Here is a 14,790-nt window from a genome sequence, read left to right on the forward strand (position 1 = left end):
AGACGACAAGCCGCTACTTCTTTCCCACGCTTTGAACCCTGAGATCTTACAAAACGATGCAATATTTCTTTGCTAACGGCCATAATGTTTTTTTGTTCAACAAATAGATTTCATAAAACACCGACAGAGACAGTGAAAAGGTGGGTTATTGTGTTTGAAAACAAATATTGTTTGAAAATGTACTTCCTGTTTCGTGCCTTTAACTGGAAATATAATCGTCCATAGCGTTTCTGCTCGAAAGGATTCTTCATTCATCACTCCAAGCAACGTTTGTCAGTTTTACAATAAAACTAAAACAATTCTTACTTACTAAACCGTCCCATGTGTGATGTCTGTAGGAGTGTTCTCATGCATATTTGTATGTGCTATCGTACTGTCATCAAGCTAGCGTTGTTAGCATTAGCTAATATGCTAACATGTTTACAAGTTTCTGTGTTAGTATTATTAACTTGCAATGGCATTCTTTTTGTATTGTTTCAGTTTTACAAATCCACCAAAAACGTCTGTTTAGATGGTTGGAGAGCTAGTTTGCGCAGCTAGTGGGTCCGGGGTCTGTTTTGTTTGATGAGCCGTTTTACTGCTGTGTTACATTCACTGTTTGTAAACTATTAAGGTATGTAAATAAATATTTACAGAATATTTCATGTTGGTATATATCTGCGGTTTATAGACTGGTGTGGCTAATATATGAAAAAACTTTTTTTTTTCTTCTAAAATGTAGTGGGCACGGCTAGAAAATACGGTAAATATCGCCTTCGGATAAGCGGAAGAAGATGGATGGATGGAGATGGGCGCATTTCAAACGACAGAAGATATGATGGATCTATGGATGATGCATCGAAAAAGTCAAAAACTGCAGCCTAAGCTGCTTTAAACAAGCAGCCATTGAGTTATTTCCGTTTAAAACAAGGGTAAACATCAAGTGTGCCTTGGTCCAAGGTCGAACTGATTGAACTGGTTTAAATTGAAATGCCACAGTAGGGAAGGGATTCATATGGACCCATTCCTGGGTGGATCTCGTGTGAGAGGAAGAGGGAGACGGAGGGTTAATCATTTTGCAATGCAGTCTGCTGAAAATGATGGAAAGCGCCACTCTACATAGCAACTGGCGCTGTGGTCGCAAAACACATTTTAAGACTGTGGAGGGAGGTGTGGCCAGCGCGCCTGCAGGGGCAAAGGTCACCTCCTCTGTCGTGCTGAGGAGTAGCACCATCGGATGGGGGCGGGGCATGTGCTGACGGCGAGACACAGCTGAGGTGATTAGATTTCCCAGGTGGTACGTGTTAATCTAATCATCTGTTGTCTTTAACAGTGAGCGGCCGAGAGCAGGGGGGGAGAGGATACGGACGTGATTGAAAAGTCACGTTCTGCGGGAGAAAGATTTTGATAAAAACCTATGTACATTAAAAACTTTGTTAAAAACTGCACGCTTGACTCCTGTGCCGTGTCTACAGTGGAACTGCTAGGAAGCAACTTCCACAAAGACGTTCAACACTCTGCTGCCATCTGGTGGCTAGAGTGGATAGTGCAACCCCGCCCCCAATTCGTTTAATGTGTCAGGTAAACCCGCTTCGAATGGGGCCGTGTGGGTCCCCTTGCTACTGTGTTCATTACCGATATGAGCACACGGAAACACGCAAAAAGAGGACTTTTCCTTGCCAATGAAGACGAGCAGCAGGCCCACGATGACTTGCAGCGCGATGGACACGGACAGGAGGACGATGAGGGGGATGAAGAAGCGGTACTGGGGCCCCACGTAGAGGACGGTCTTCAGCTGCGACGAGTTGGCCATCAGCAGGGCCACGTCCAGCATGCTCTGAGCCGCACTCTTCTTGGTGGCGTAGTGGTTGATGTTCATGGGCCGGTACTGTTTGCCCGAGGGCGACGTCGCCGCCTATGGAGGATACCGCACAGGTGAAAAAATATGTACACACTTTTTTTCTTTCTTTTTTTTAGCTTAGGCAACTTTAAACAAAATACAAACAATGATAAATCAATAATAATTAGTGGTGTCCAGACAAAGAAGTAGCCTTTTAAACACACACACACACACACACACACACACACACACACACACACACACACACACACACACACACACACACACACACACACACACACACACACACACACACACATATCCATCCATCCATATATGTATATATGTACTATATATATATAAATTACAAGCCTCCCCACCACTAGTTGGTGTAGTGAATGTCACAGTGAACCCCTTTAGATCCGACCAAAACATACTTGGGGCGGTATAGCTCGGTTGGTAGAGTGGCCGTGCCAGCAACTTGAGGGTTCCAGGTTCGATCCCCGCTTCCGCCATCCTAGTCACTGCCATTGTGTCCTTGGGCAAGACACTTTACCAACCTGCTCCCAGTGCCATCCACACTGGTTTAAATGTAACTTAGATATTGGGTTTCACTATGTAAAGCGCTTTGAGTCACTAGAGAAAAAGCGCTATATAAATATAATTCTCTTCACATACTCGCAAGCATTAGCTCCTAGCTAGCTATGGACATAACTTAGTTCTTCCGAGCGTGGTTGTGAAGACAGTGAGCGCTGAGAAGAAGAAGGGGATGATATTCATGGAATTAAAGAAATAAATCGCTAACTTGGGGAAGCAGTTGGAGCGCAGCACTGCTTGCCTGCGCAGTGCTGAAGTCTGGGATGTTACTGTGATATCTAAACGGCGGACATTTATCCATTGAAATACGGAGAAGCAGCTGGGAGGAGATACCATAGAAGTTCTCCAAGGTAAGAACTGTACGTTATTATTACATTACTTCATAAAATGACTGTGCTTGTTTGTACTACATTCTATTGTATTGTTTTCATACAATATTTCTTATCTAAAAAAATTGTTTTCTTTTAAAAAGTCATGTTAGATTTTGATATTTTCTGTTTTGGTAACCAAGCACCGATTAAATCGATTTTAGTTAATTTCAAAGTGTTTTAAGAGTTACGTTGCGGAACTAGGGATGTTGATACTACCGGCCGATAAATGCTTTAAAAATAATATCGGAAATTATCGATATCGGTTTCAAAAAGTGAAATTTATGACTTTTTAAAACGCCGCTATGTACACGGACGTAGCACCAATAAACCTTGAAGGCCCTGCCTTTGCGTGCCGGCCCAGTCACATAATATCTACGGCTTTTGACACACTCACAAGTGAATGCATACTTGGTCAACAGCCATACAGGTCACACTGAGGGCGGCCGTATAAACAACTTTAACACTGTTACAAATATGCGCCATACTGTGAACCCACGCCAAACAAGAATAACAAACACATTTCGGGAGAACATCCGCACCGTAACACAACATAAACACAACAGAACAAATACCCAGAACCCCTTGCAGCACTAACTCTTCCGGGACGCTACAATATACACCCCCCGCTACCCTCCAAACCCCGCCCACCACAACCTTCAGGGAGAGCATGTCCCAAATTCCAAGCTGCTGTTTTGAGGCATGTTAAAAAAAAGAAGGCACTTTGTGACTTCAATAATAAATATGGCAGTGCCATGTTGGCATGTTTTTCCATAACTTGAGTTGATTTATTTTGGAAAACCTTGTTACATTGTTTAATGCATCCAGTGGAGCATCACAACAAAATTAAGAATAATAATGTGTTAATTCCACGACTGCATATATCAGTATCGGTTGATATCGGAATCAGTAATTAAGAGTTGGACAATATTGGAATATCGGATATCGGCAAAAAAGCCATTAACGGACATCTCTACTTATTAGACATAAATAAGACTTGATTGAATATGTTTTTTTAAAAAATCCGCAATATAGTGAAGCTGCAACATCTGAAGAGTGATGAAGCGAGGGATTGTGTTCTGAAATCTTTTTATTGTTCCTTCACAAACCTGCTCAGGCAGGCCTGCCCAAAGTGGGGCCCGTGGGCCAAATTAGGCCCGCTGAGTCGCTCTATTTGGGAACTTTATTAGTTTCATTTGTTTTTCACACTTAAAATTTAGGGTTCCCTGATCCAATATTGACACAGGATATTGGTGTGATATCAGCAAAAGTATCGAATGAACGGATCAGCTTGCATGTAAGATCTCTGATACAAACGCTCCGATACAAGCAGTCCTGCAGTGTGTTAACTTGTGTGCGATATCATGTGTGATACAAGCAGTCCTGCAGCGTGTTTACTTGTGTGTAATATCATGTGCGATACAAGCAGGCCTGCTGCATGTTAACTTGTGTGTGATATAATGTGCGATACAAGCAGTCCTGCAGCGTGTTTACTTGTGTGCGATATCATGTGTGATACAAGCAGTCCTGCAGCGTGTTTACTTGTGTGTGATATCATGTATGATACAAGCAGTCCTGCTGCATGTTAACTTGTGTGTGATATAATGTGCGATACAAACAGTCCTGCAGCTTGTTTACTTATGTGTGATACCATGTGCGATACAAGCAGTCCTGTATCATGTTTACTTGTGTGCGATATCGCAAGCAGTCCTGCAGCATGTTTACTTGTGTGTAATATCATGTGCGATACAAGCAGTCCTGCAGCTTGTTTACTTGTGTGTGGGATATCATGTGCGATACAAGCATTCCTGCAGATTTGTTTACTTGTGTGTGATATCATGTGCGATACAAGCAGTCCTGCAGAGTGTTCACTTGTGTGTGATATCATGTGTGATACAAGCAGTGGTGCAGCTTGTTTACTTGTGTGTGATATCATGTGTGACACAAGCAGTCCTGCAGTGTGTTAACTTGTGTGTGATATCATGTGCGATACAAGCAGTCCTGCAGCGTGTTTACTTGTGTGTAATATCATGTGCGATACAAGCAGTCCTGTTGCGTTTAACTTGTGTGTGATATCATGTGCGATACAAGCAGTCCTGCAGTGTGTTAACTTGTGTACGATATCATGTGTGATACAAGCAGTCCTGCAGCGTGTTTACTTGTGTGTAATATCATGTGCGATACAAGCAGTCCTGCAGCTTGTTTACCTGTGTGTGATATCATGTGCAATACAAGCAGTCCTGCAGTGTGTTTACTTGTGTGTGATATCATGTGCGATACAAGCAGTCCTGCAGAGTGTATACTTGTGTGTGATATCATGTGCGATACAAGCAGTCTTGCAGAGTGTTCACTTGCGTGTGATATCATGTGCGATATAAGCAGTGGTGCAGCTTGTTTACTTGTGTGTGATATCATGTGGTATACAAGCAGTCCTGCAGAGTGTTTTCTTGTGTGTGATATCATGTGTGATACAAGCAGTCCTGCTGCATGTTAACTTGTGTGTTATATAATGTGTGATACAAACAGTCCTGCAGCGTGTTTACTTATGTGTGATATCATGTGCGATACAAGCAGTCCTGTATCATGTTTACTTGTGTGTGATATCATGTGCGATACAAGCAGTCCTGCAGCATGTTTACTTGTGTGTAATATCATGTGCGATACAAGCAGTCCTGCAGCTTTATTACTTGTGTGTAATATCATGTGTGATACAAGCAGTCCTGCAGAGTGTTTACTTGTGTGTGATGTCATGTGCGATACAAGCAGTCCTGCTGAGTTTTCACTTGTGTGTGATATCATGTGCAATACAAGCAGTGGTGCAGCTTGTTTACTTATGTGTGATATCATGAGTGATACAAGCAGCCCTGCAGTGTGTTAACTTGTGTGCGATATCATGTGCGATACAAGCAGTCCTGCAGCGTGTTTACTTGTGTGTGATATCATGTGCGATACAAGAAGTCCTGCAGAGAGTTTACTTGTGTGTGATATCATGTGCGATATAAGCAGTCCTGCAGCGTGTTTACTTTTGTGTAATATCATGTGCGGTACAAGCAGTCCTGCAGTATGTTTGCTTTTGTGATATCATGTGGGATACAAGCAGTCCTGCAGCGTGTTTATTTGTGTGTGATATCATGTGCTATACAAGCAGTCCTGCAGCGTGTTTATTTGTGTGTGATATCATGTGCGATACAAGCAGTCCTGCAGCGTGTTTACTTGTGCAAATCTGGACAGGCAATTAACATCTAAGGCTATGTCTACACTAAGTCGTTTAACCCCTTAAACAAATAATTATTTAGCCTCAGCCCCGTTTCAGCCACACTAAACTGTCATTTAAGGTCCCCCTCTTTGGACAATTTTTTTACACGGGTAAGTGCGCCGTGTAATTCTTGAATTTCGGACTCTTAGCTTTGTATGGACTCATTGATCGTTTACAAAGTGAGTTCGGAGAGGAAGTGATGCCAGAAAGACCGCGGTCATTAGTGACATCAGAAAGAATGCGCCACAGCCAGCTTCATAATAAAGCGGTTTCGTAACTCAGAGCTAACCACTGGAAATATGAAGGTGAGTCATCCAGAATGCCCGTGTTTCTCCTTCCGTCTGTACAGACGCTTGTGGAAATCACACATGAATACCTTAAAAGAGAAAGCGATTGCAGCTATTTGAGATACAACACTTCTCAGACGGCAAGAGAACTTTCGAATGTCCAGGTCAGCTGTGATTCTACTTACCGAAAAACTTTGTCCATTTGTCAAAGGAGAGTCAACGAGAATGCGAGCTCCTGTGGATGTGATAAGAACCCTACCTACTCAGTGGCCTAGTGGTTAGAGTGTTTATTCAAGTCATTTACAAAAGGTAATCATGTTAGGCTATATGCTACTAGGAACTAGCAGCTACACGTCAGATAAGCACACAATAGCACACAATCTAGACATAAGTAATAATCATTGAAAAATAAAACGGCACATTTGTCAATACAAACAAGTATCTAATAATATAGTTGCATATTAGTTACACATGCAAAGTCTCCAATACAGAATTAAAAGTACCCAGTAACAAATGTGTCTGTGTCATTCAACGAACTGGATCATGAGCTTTACTTCATGAATTATTGTGACCACTAGGTGTCAGAATAATTGTATCTAAGTTATCACAAAACTTTGTGTTTCAATGAGTTCTCGGCGAGAAGACAAAAGCTGTCTTTGATTCTACCAAGAAGAAGGCTTGTAAAACTCCACTGTGTAGGATGGGAAGCAACATGAAAGGTGTTCTGTTTCTTTGATGTATTGCAATCCACAGAAATATATTGTCTTGACCCGAGATCTACAAAGCTAAGAGGAAGCAGGACCTGACTCCCCTCCAGGGACCTTTTCTTTGAACTGTTTTACGACCTTTTCTTTGAACTGTTTGTAATCAAAGGCGATGGCTGTTTACGACCCCCTGTCCCTTAGAAACAGCTGTTGCCATGTAATTAGGGAAAGTCCAAATAAAAGAGTACAATCTTTCGTCAGGAGCGTGGTGAGACTGTACAAGAGTACAGCCCAGACGTCTCTCCTCAATTGAGCCAAATTTAATTCTGTCTCTGTTTGATTCCTTGCTTCTTGTCTTGTTTAATAGATGCCATCAGTGTTTGAACCTGACACTAGGTGTCACCATTAAGAAAAATACCACACCACTTTATCTTAAAGACAGCATATAATAAATTGGTTAGTGTTTTTCATAGCTACCATTGTTCTCTGTCTGACACGTTTCACACGATCAAACCTTTTAAACCATTCAGCACTACTAAATAATACACGTACATATGATTCAATGTCTTTAGCTCGTGGCCCAGTGGCACATTTATCAATTTGACCCCTGGGGGCAAATAGTTTGGGCACCCCTAGCCTTGGGATTTTCTTTGGTTTCATCCCCACACCCCACAAATTGTGTTTTGTTTTGTCACCCTAGGCGCGCAGGTGTGGCAAGAAGCGGGCGTGTCAGTGACTCACCGGGTAAGAGACCAACACTTCAAGACACAACGTGTTTCACCGCCAAAAGAAACTCCTCAACCCCAAGTCTCCTCACACAGAAAGTAAGGTGTCGGGTAAAGGTTGTGTGGACTTTTGTGTAACGCACACACACCTCAGGTAGGTGAGAGATGACGCCTACACAACAACTGCCTCAGGTAACAAAGCCGCCATTCAACGTCCTGGAGAAACCACAAGTTCTACCAAGTCCTACAGTATCTGCCCGCTTACCTCGACGTCCGAGGGTTTATTCAGAGCCACGGCCTCCTTGTGCCGTGCGTTCCCTTGGTCCATGTTGTGGTCTTCTAGGCTAAGTCTGAAGAGAGGCGGTGTCGGGCGCACGCTTAAGAGACAGGATGAACGAGTCAGGAAGCTCCTCCAGTTTCACTGGAGAGACGAGAGAGGCTCCTCCCACTGCCTGGCTTGGTGATGATAACATATGTACTGTACCATATGTTTCAGGGCTTGTGACTCCGCCCCTTTCCGCGGGCTCCAACATAACAATAGTCACTGCTCTAGGAACATTTCTCTATTGCGTAATCCGCCGGCCCACGGGACATTTGCTGTTTTTTTAACGGCACACGACACATTCTAAAAATACTATTACAAAAAAAAAAACATAAAAAGTGCAATAAAAGAGCAAAAAGGTGAAATATAAACAGAAAAAGTTGCAATGTTGACTCTGATAATTTAAAGCTGCCATGTAGGCTGTTTTTTTCATTACAATTGTAATTGCTAAAAAAAAATATAATTAATCAAAATCCATGTTGATATATATTATTGACATATTTAAGCATCCAAGATTACTTCCCCATTAAAATATTGTTTGGGGAAAATATTGCAGGTTGGGTTTGTGTCATAAAAAAACATGAAAAAATAATACAAACATAAAATCGACAGATAGATCTGAAGTTCATCTCTAGAGACTTAAGTATTGAAAGTCTTTAAAAAAAAATGAAATAATTTATGATTTATTTTTAACACTTTTATGAGTGGGGCCTTTTTGGATCCCCAATAATTTTAGTGACATTTTTTTTTTTTTAAAGAAAAACTGCTCAAAAAAATAATAATAAATCAAAATCAATGTTGTTATGAATTATTGACCTATTCAAGGGCCTGGTTACTTCCCCATTGAAATATTGTTTGGGGAAAATATTGCAGGTTGGGTTTGTGTCATAAAAAAATATGAAAAAATAATACAAACGTAAAATCGACAGATATATCTGAAGTTCATCTCTAGAGACTTAAGTATTGAAAGTTTTTTTTTTTTAATGAATAATTTATGATTTTTTTAAACACTTTTATGAGTGGGGCCTTTTTGGATCCCCAATAATTTTAGTGACTTTTTTTTTTAAAGAAAAACTGCTCAAAAAAAAAATAATAAATCAAAATCAATGTTGTTATGAATTATTGACCTATTCAAGGGCCTGGTTACTTCCCCATTGAAATATTGTTTGGGGAAAATATTGCAGGTTGGGTTTGTGTCATAAAAAAATATGAAAAAATAATACAAACGTAAAATCGACAGATATATCTGAAGTTCATCTCTAGAGACTTAAGTATTGAAAGTTTTTTTTAAAAAATGAATAATTTATGATCTTTTTTAACACTTTTATGAGTGGGGCTTTTTAGGATCCCCAATAATTTTAGTGACATTTTTTTTTTTAAAGAAAAACTGTCTTTGCTCAAAAAATAAGAATAAATCAAAATCAATGTTGTTATGAATTATTGACCTATTCAGGGGCCTGGTTACTTCCCCATTGAAATATTGTTTGGGGAAAATATTGCAGGTTGGGTTTGTGTCATAAAAAAACATGAATAAATAATACAAACGTAAAATCGACAGATACACTACCGTTCAAAAGTTTGGGGTCACATTGAAATGTCCTTATTTTTCAAGGAAAAGCACTGTACTTTTCAATGAAGATAACTTTAAACTAGTCTTAACTTTAAAGAAATACACTCTATACATTGCTAATGTGGTAAATGACTATTCTAGCTGCAAATGTCTGGTTTTTGGTGCAATATCTACATAGGTGTATAGAGGCCCATTTCCAGCAACTATCACTCCAGTGTTCTAATGGTACAATGTGTTTGCTCATTGGCTCAGAAGGCTAATTGATGATTAGAAAACCCTTGTGCAATCATGTTCACACATCTGAAAACAGTTTAGCTCATTACAGAAGCTACAAAACTGACCTTCCTTTGAGCAGATTGACTTTCTGGAGCATCACATTTGTGGGGTCAATTAAACGCTCAAAATGGCCAGAAAAAGATAACTTTCATCTGAATCAAATCAAATCAAATCAAATCAACTTTATTTATAAAGCACATTTAAAATTTACCACTGGGGTAGCCAAAGTGCTGTACAATGGGCAGGTTAAAAATAATACGAGAACCGAGCAAACACAACACAACACAAACAGAACACGATAAAAAATAAATAAATAAAATATAAAAACATAAAAACATAAAAACAGGTTCACAGCGGGTGTATTATGGGGCGCCATTGCAGGATGGATATCATTCAGTGTTAAAAGCCATGGAATAAAAGTATGTTGTTAAGAGAGATTTAAAAACAGGAAGAGAGGAGGCTTGTCAAACATTTAGAGGTAGGTCGTTCCGGAGCTTGGGAGCAGCAGCAGCAGCGAAAGCTCTGTCACCTCTAAGCTTCAGCCTTGTGTCCGGGACCGTCAGTAGCAGCTGATCGGCTGATCTTAGGGATCGGGTGGGGCAGTAAGGCTGAAGGAGGTCGGAGAGATATGTTGGCGCGAGGTTGTTTAGACATTTAAAAACAAATAAAAGGAGTTTAAAATTGATTCTGTAACGCACAGGGAGCCAGTGAAGGCTCTGAAACTCGACAGTCTATTCTTGTTCTTAGAAATGAAGGCTATTCCACAAAATTGTTTGGGTGACCCCAAACTTTTGAACGGTAGTGTAGATCTGAAGTTCATCTCTAGAGACTTAAGTATTGAAAGTTAAAAAAAAAAAAAAAGGAATAATTTATTATTTATTTTTAACACTTTTATGAGTGGGGCTTTTTTGGATCCCCAATAATTTTAATGACATTTCTTTTTTTTAAAGAAAAACTGTCTGCTCAAAAAATAATAATAAATCAAAATCAATGTTTTAATGAATTATTGACCTATTCAAGGGCCTGGTTGCTTCCCCATTGAAATATTGTTTGGGGAAAATATTGCAGGTTGGGTTTGTGTCATAAAAAAACATGAAAAAAATAATACAAACGTAAAATCGACAGATAGATCTGAAGTTCATCTCTAGAGACTTAAGTATTGAAAGTAAAAAAAAAAAAAAGGAATAATTTATGATATATTTTTAACATTTTTATGAGTGGGGCCTTTTTGGATCCCCAATAATTTTAGTGAAATTTTTTTTTTAAAAGAAAAACTGTCTTTGCTCAAAAAATAAGAATAAATCAAAATCAATGTTGTTATGAATTGTTGACCTGTTCAAGGGACTGGTTACTTCTCCATTGAAATATTGTTTGGGGAAAATATTGCACATTGGGTTTTTGCCATAAAAAACAGGGGTTTATTTAACAAAAAAGCATAAAATGAAAAAAACACATGTAAAAATATTAAAAACTTATAATCGACAAATAGATCTAAAGTTCATTTCTAAAGACTTAAGTGTTGAATGTTAAAAAAAAAAACTGCTACTACTACTTTATTATTTATTTTAACACTTTTATGAGTGTTTTTGATCCCTAATAATTTTAGTGACATTTTTAAAAAAAGAAAAACTAAACAAATTATAATAAATCTAAATCAATGTTGTTATGAATTATTGACAGCTGAGTCAGACAACAATGTCGTTAATGGTCTGACAGACCCGACTCGCAGTTCTGTCAGATTTTCATCCGGTCTGTGGAACCAGCCTGTAGCTGGACATTGAATATTGTGGAGTGTTTTTTTATTTATTTTATTTGTATACATCCATCCATCCATTTTCTAAAGCGTGTCCCTTTTGGGGTCGCGGTGGTGCTGGAGCCTATCTCAGCTGCATTCGGGCGGAAGGCGGGGTACACCCTGGACAAGTCGCCACGTCATCGCAGGGCCAACACAGATAGACAGACAACATTCACACAAGTTTTTATTTATTTATTTTATTTCTGCTTGTATTTCTTTTATTTGGGTTTTATCGTTGTATGGTTTCTTTTTCTGTGATATGGATCCCCCTGGGTCTGAAATAAAATGACTACTTCTACTGTTAACCTATCCAAGGCTCAATTTAATTCACATCAAATATTCCACCTTGTAATATTTTTGAGGGGAAAATATTGCGTATTTTGTGTTAGCCACATAAAAAAATTAAGTTGTTTGTGTTTTTGCTATAAAAAACAAAATTTTCCATGACAGAAAGGGCATAACTTACACCAGATTTAAACCATTGGTTGTCAGACTTTTTTTAAATTTTTTTTTTTACCAAGTACCACCTCAGAAAACACTTGGCTCTACAAGTGCCAACATGGTGACCAATATTAAAATACAGTAGTGTGGTAGGCTTAAGTGTTCATTAAAAACAAGGCAGATGTTTTATTTAACAAGTATATTTAATATTTTTGGCCACTGTGACATTACACACAATGCACAAACATAATCAACAATAGTACATATATACAGGCTGCATTTAATAAATATAATGTTATATTAAATTGACACATTTACTAACACGTTTAATTAAATTTGTATTAAATAATGACACATTTGAGTAATTATTTAAAAAGGTATTTATTTTAGGGCTGTCAAAAGAATCAAGTTAGCTCATGTGATTAATCTAAAAAAAATTATTGCATTCATCATTTATATATGCAGATTAATCACACAATTTATTTGGACTCTATGTGCTCCTTTACTTTTTTTTTTATATGACCAGTAATCGGGTCAATGTTTCAATAAAAAGATATACATTCCTAAAAAATAAATTGATACATAAAAATAAATGAATACAAAAATACATTTAAATGAAATGAAAATACAATACAATAAAATAAAATATTATAAAGATGAGTGCTGTAACTTTGTATAAACAAAAATATAAATTAATTAAAAACAAATACAGAAAACTAAATAAATACATAAATAAATTAAAATAATTTTTAAAAAAAAGTTTTAAAAATATGTTCTTGTGTGACATTCTGACAATATAATTGCATGTGTGTATTTATTTACATGTGCAAAGTATTTCTTGAATCTCCGGCACTAAGCTTTGTATGGACTCATTGATGGTTTAAAAAGTGAGTTCGGAGAGGAAGTGACGCCAGAAAGACCGCGCCCCACACAGGAAGTGACGTCAGAAAGAACGCGCCACAGCCAGCTTCATAATAAAGCCGTTTCGTAACTCAGAGCTAACCACTGGAAATATGAAGGTGAGTCATCCAGACATGCCCGTATTTCTCCTTCCGTCTGTACAGACGCTTGTAGAAATCACACATGCATACCTTAAGAGAAATCGATTGCAGCTATTTGGGATACAACACTTCTCAGACGCAAGAGAACTTTCCAATGTCGAGGTCAGCTGTGATTCTACTTAGCGAAGAACTTTGTCCATTTGTCAAAGGAGAGTCAACGAGAATGTGAGCTCCCGTGGATGTGATAAAAGAGGTAGCGTGTGCTTTGTATTACCTGGTCGTCGAGGGAAAACTACAGAAATCGGCGAATGCTTTTGGACTGGCAAAGCAGACTGTATCAATTATTGTCCGCCATGTATGTCGCGGACTCAACGTCTAGGTCCAGAGTATATAGAGTCACCAAAACGAATGGACAATAAAGGTGAAGGCAAAAGAGTGAGTAGTGTCCTGACCAGATATCTAGATTCTGAGATTGAAAGTTGTAAAACCAATAAAGATTTGATTAATTTAGGATGGCTCAAGTGTGATTCACTACAATAATACATAAATAAATTAAAATAATTCTCAAAAAAAGTTTTAAAAATATGTTCTTGTGTGACATTCTGACAATATAATTGTATGTGTGTCCAAATATTGGGGTCTTTTTTAAAAGTTAATTCAAAATATGCAAGCAGGTGATAACCTATAATCACCAAAAATGATTCCCGGGCGCGGCCACCGCTACTGCTCACTGCTCCCCTCACTTCCCAGGGGGGTGAACAAGGGGATGGGTCAAATGCAGAGGACACATTTCACCACACCTAGTGTGTGTGACAATTATTGTTACTTTAACTTTTTTATTTGTATTTTTTAACCTGTGATTAACCGTGATTAAACCAAATTCAAAAGTGTGACTAATGTATTTATTAGAGATGTCGACAAATGCTTTAAAATGTAATATCGGAAATTATCAGTATCTTTTTTTAATTATCGGTATCGTTTTGTAAATGTATTTATTTTATTTTTTTTATAAAATCAACATAAAAAACACAAGATACACTTACAATTAGTGCACCAACCCAAAAAACCTCCCTCCCCCATTCACACTCATTCACACAAAAGGGTTGTTTCTTTCTGTTATTAATATTCTGGTTCCTACATTATATATCAATATAGATCAATACAGTCTGCAAGGGATACAGTCCGTAAGCACACATGATTGTGCGTGCTGCTGGTCCACTAATACTACTAACCTTTAACAGTTAATTTTACTCATTTTCATTCATTACTAGTTTCTATGTAACTGTTTTTATATTGTTTTACTTTTTTTTTTATTCAAGAACATTTTTATTTATTTATCTTATTTCATTTAATATTTTTTTTAAAAAGGACCTTATCTTTACCATACCTGGTTGTCCAAATTAGGCATAACAATGTGTTAATTCCACGACTGTATGTATCGGTATCGGTAATTAAAGAGTTGGACAATATCGGAATATGGGCAAAAAGCCATTATCGGACATCCCAAGTATTTATTTCATTCTGTCCCCTTTGAGCCTCATTGCTAGGAACATGAGGTGCAGTTATAGGAGTAGCCGCCGACCAGCAGGGGGCAGTGTTGTTCCTCTATGGCGAACTCATTGACAGGAA

The 14,790-nt window shown here is 38.3% G+C and overlaps 1 protein-coding gene across 1 annotated transcript in view; it reads right to left on the reverse strand.

Moving 5' to 3' along the window:
- The window catches only part of si:dkey-93l1.9 (uncharacterized protein LOC562339 homolog), a 34,031-nt gene extending 25,884 nt beyond the window's left edge, over positions 1-8,147 (reverse strand). The window contains exons 1-2 of the mRNA XM_062054198.1: positions 8,022-8,147; positions 1,660-1,894 (exon numbers count right to left, since the gene is read on the reverse strand). Coding sequence (XP_061910182.1) covers positions 1,660-1,894; positions 8,022-8,084 — 298 coding nt within the window. The 5' untranslated portion in view covers positions 8,085-8,147. The remainder of the gene's footprint in view (positions 1-1,659; positions 1,895-8,021) is intronic.
- Between the last annotated feature and the right edge of the window lie 6,643 nt (positions 8,148-14,790).

This window comes from Entelurus aequoreus, linkage group LG07, assembly GCF_033978785.1.
Source record: "Entelurus aequoreus isolate RoL-2023_Sb linkage group LG07, RoL_Eaeq_v1.1, whole genome shotgun sequence".
Taxonomy (NCBI): domain Eukaryota; kingdom Metazoa; phylum Chordata; class Actinopteri; order Syngnathiformes; family Syngnathidae; genus Entelurus; species Entelurus aequoreus.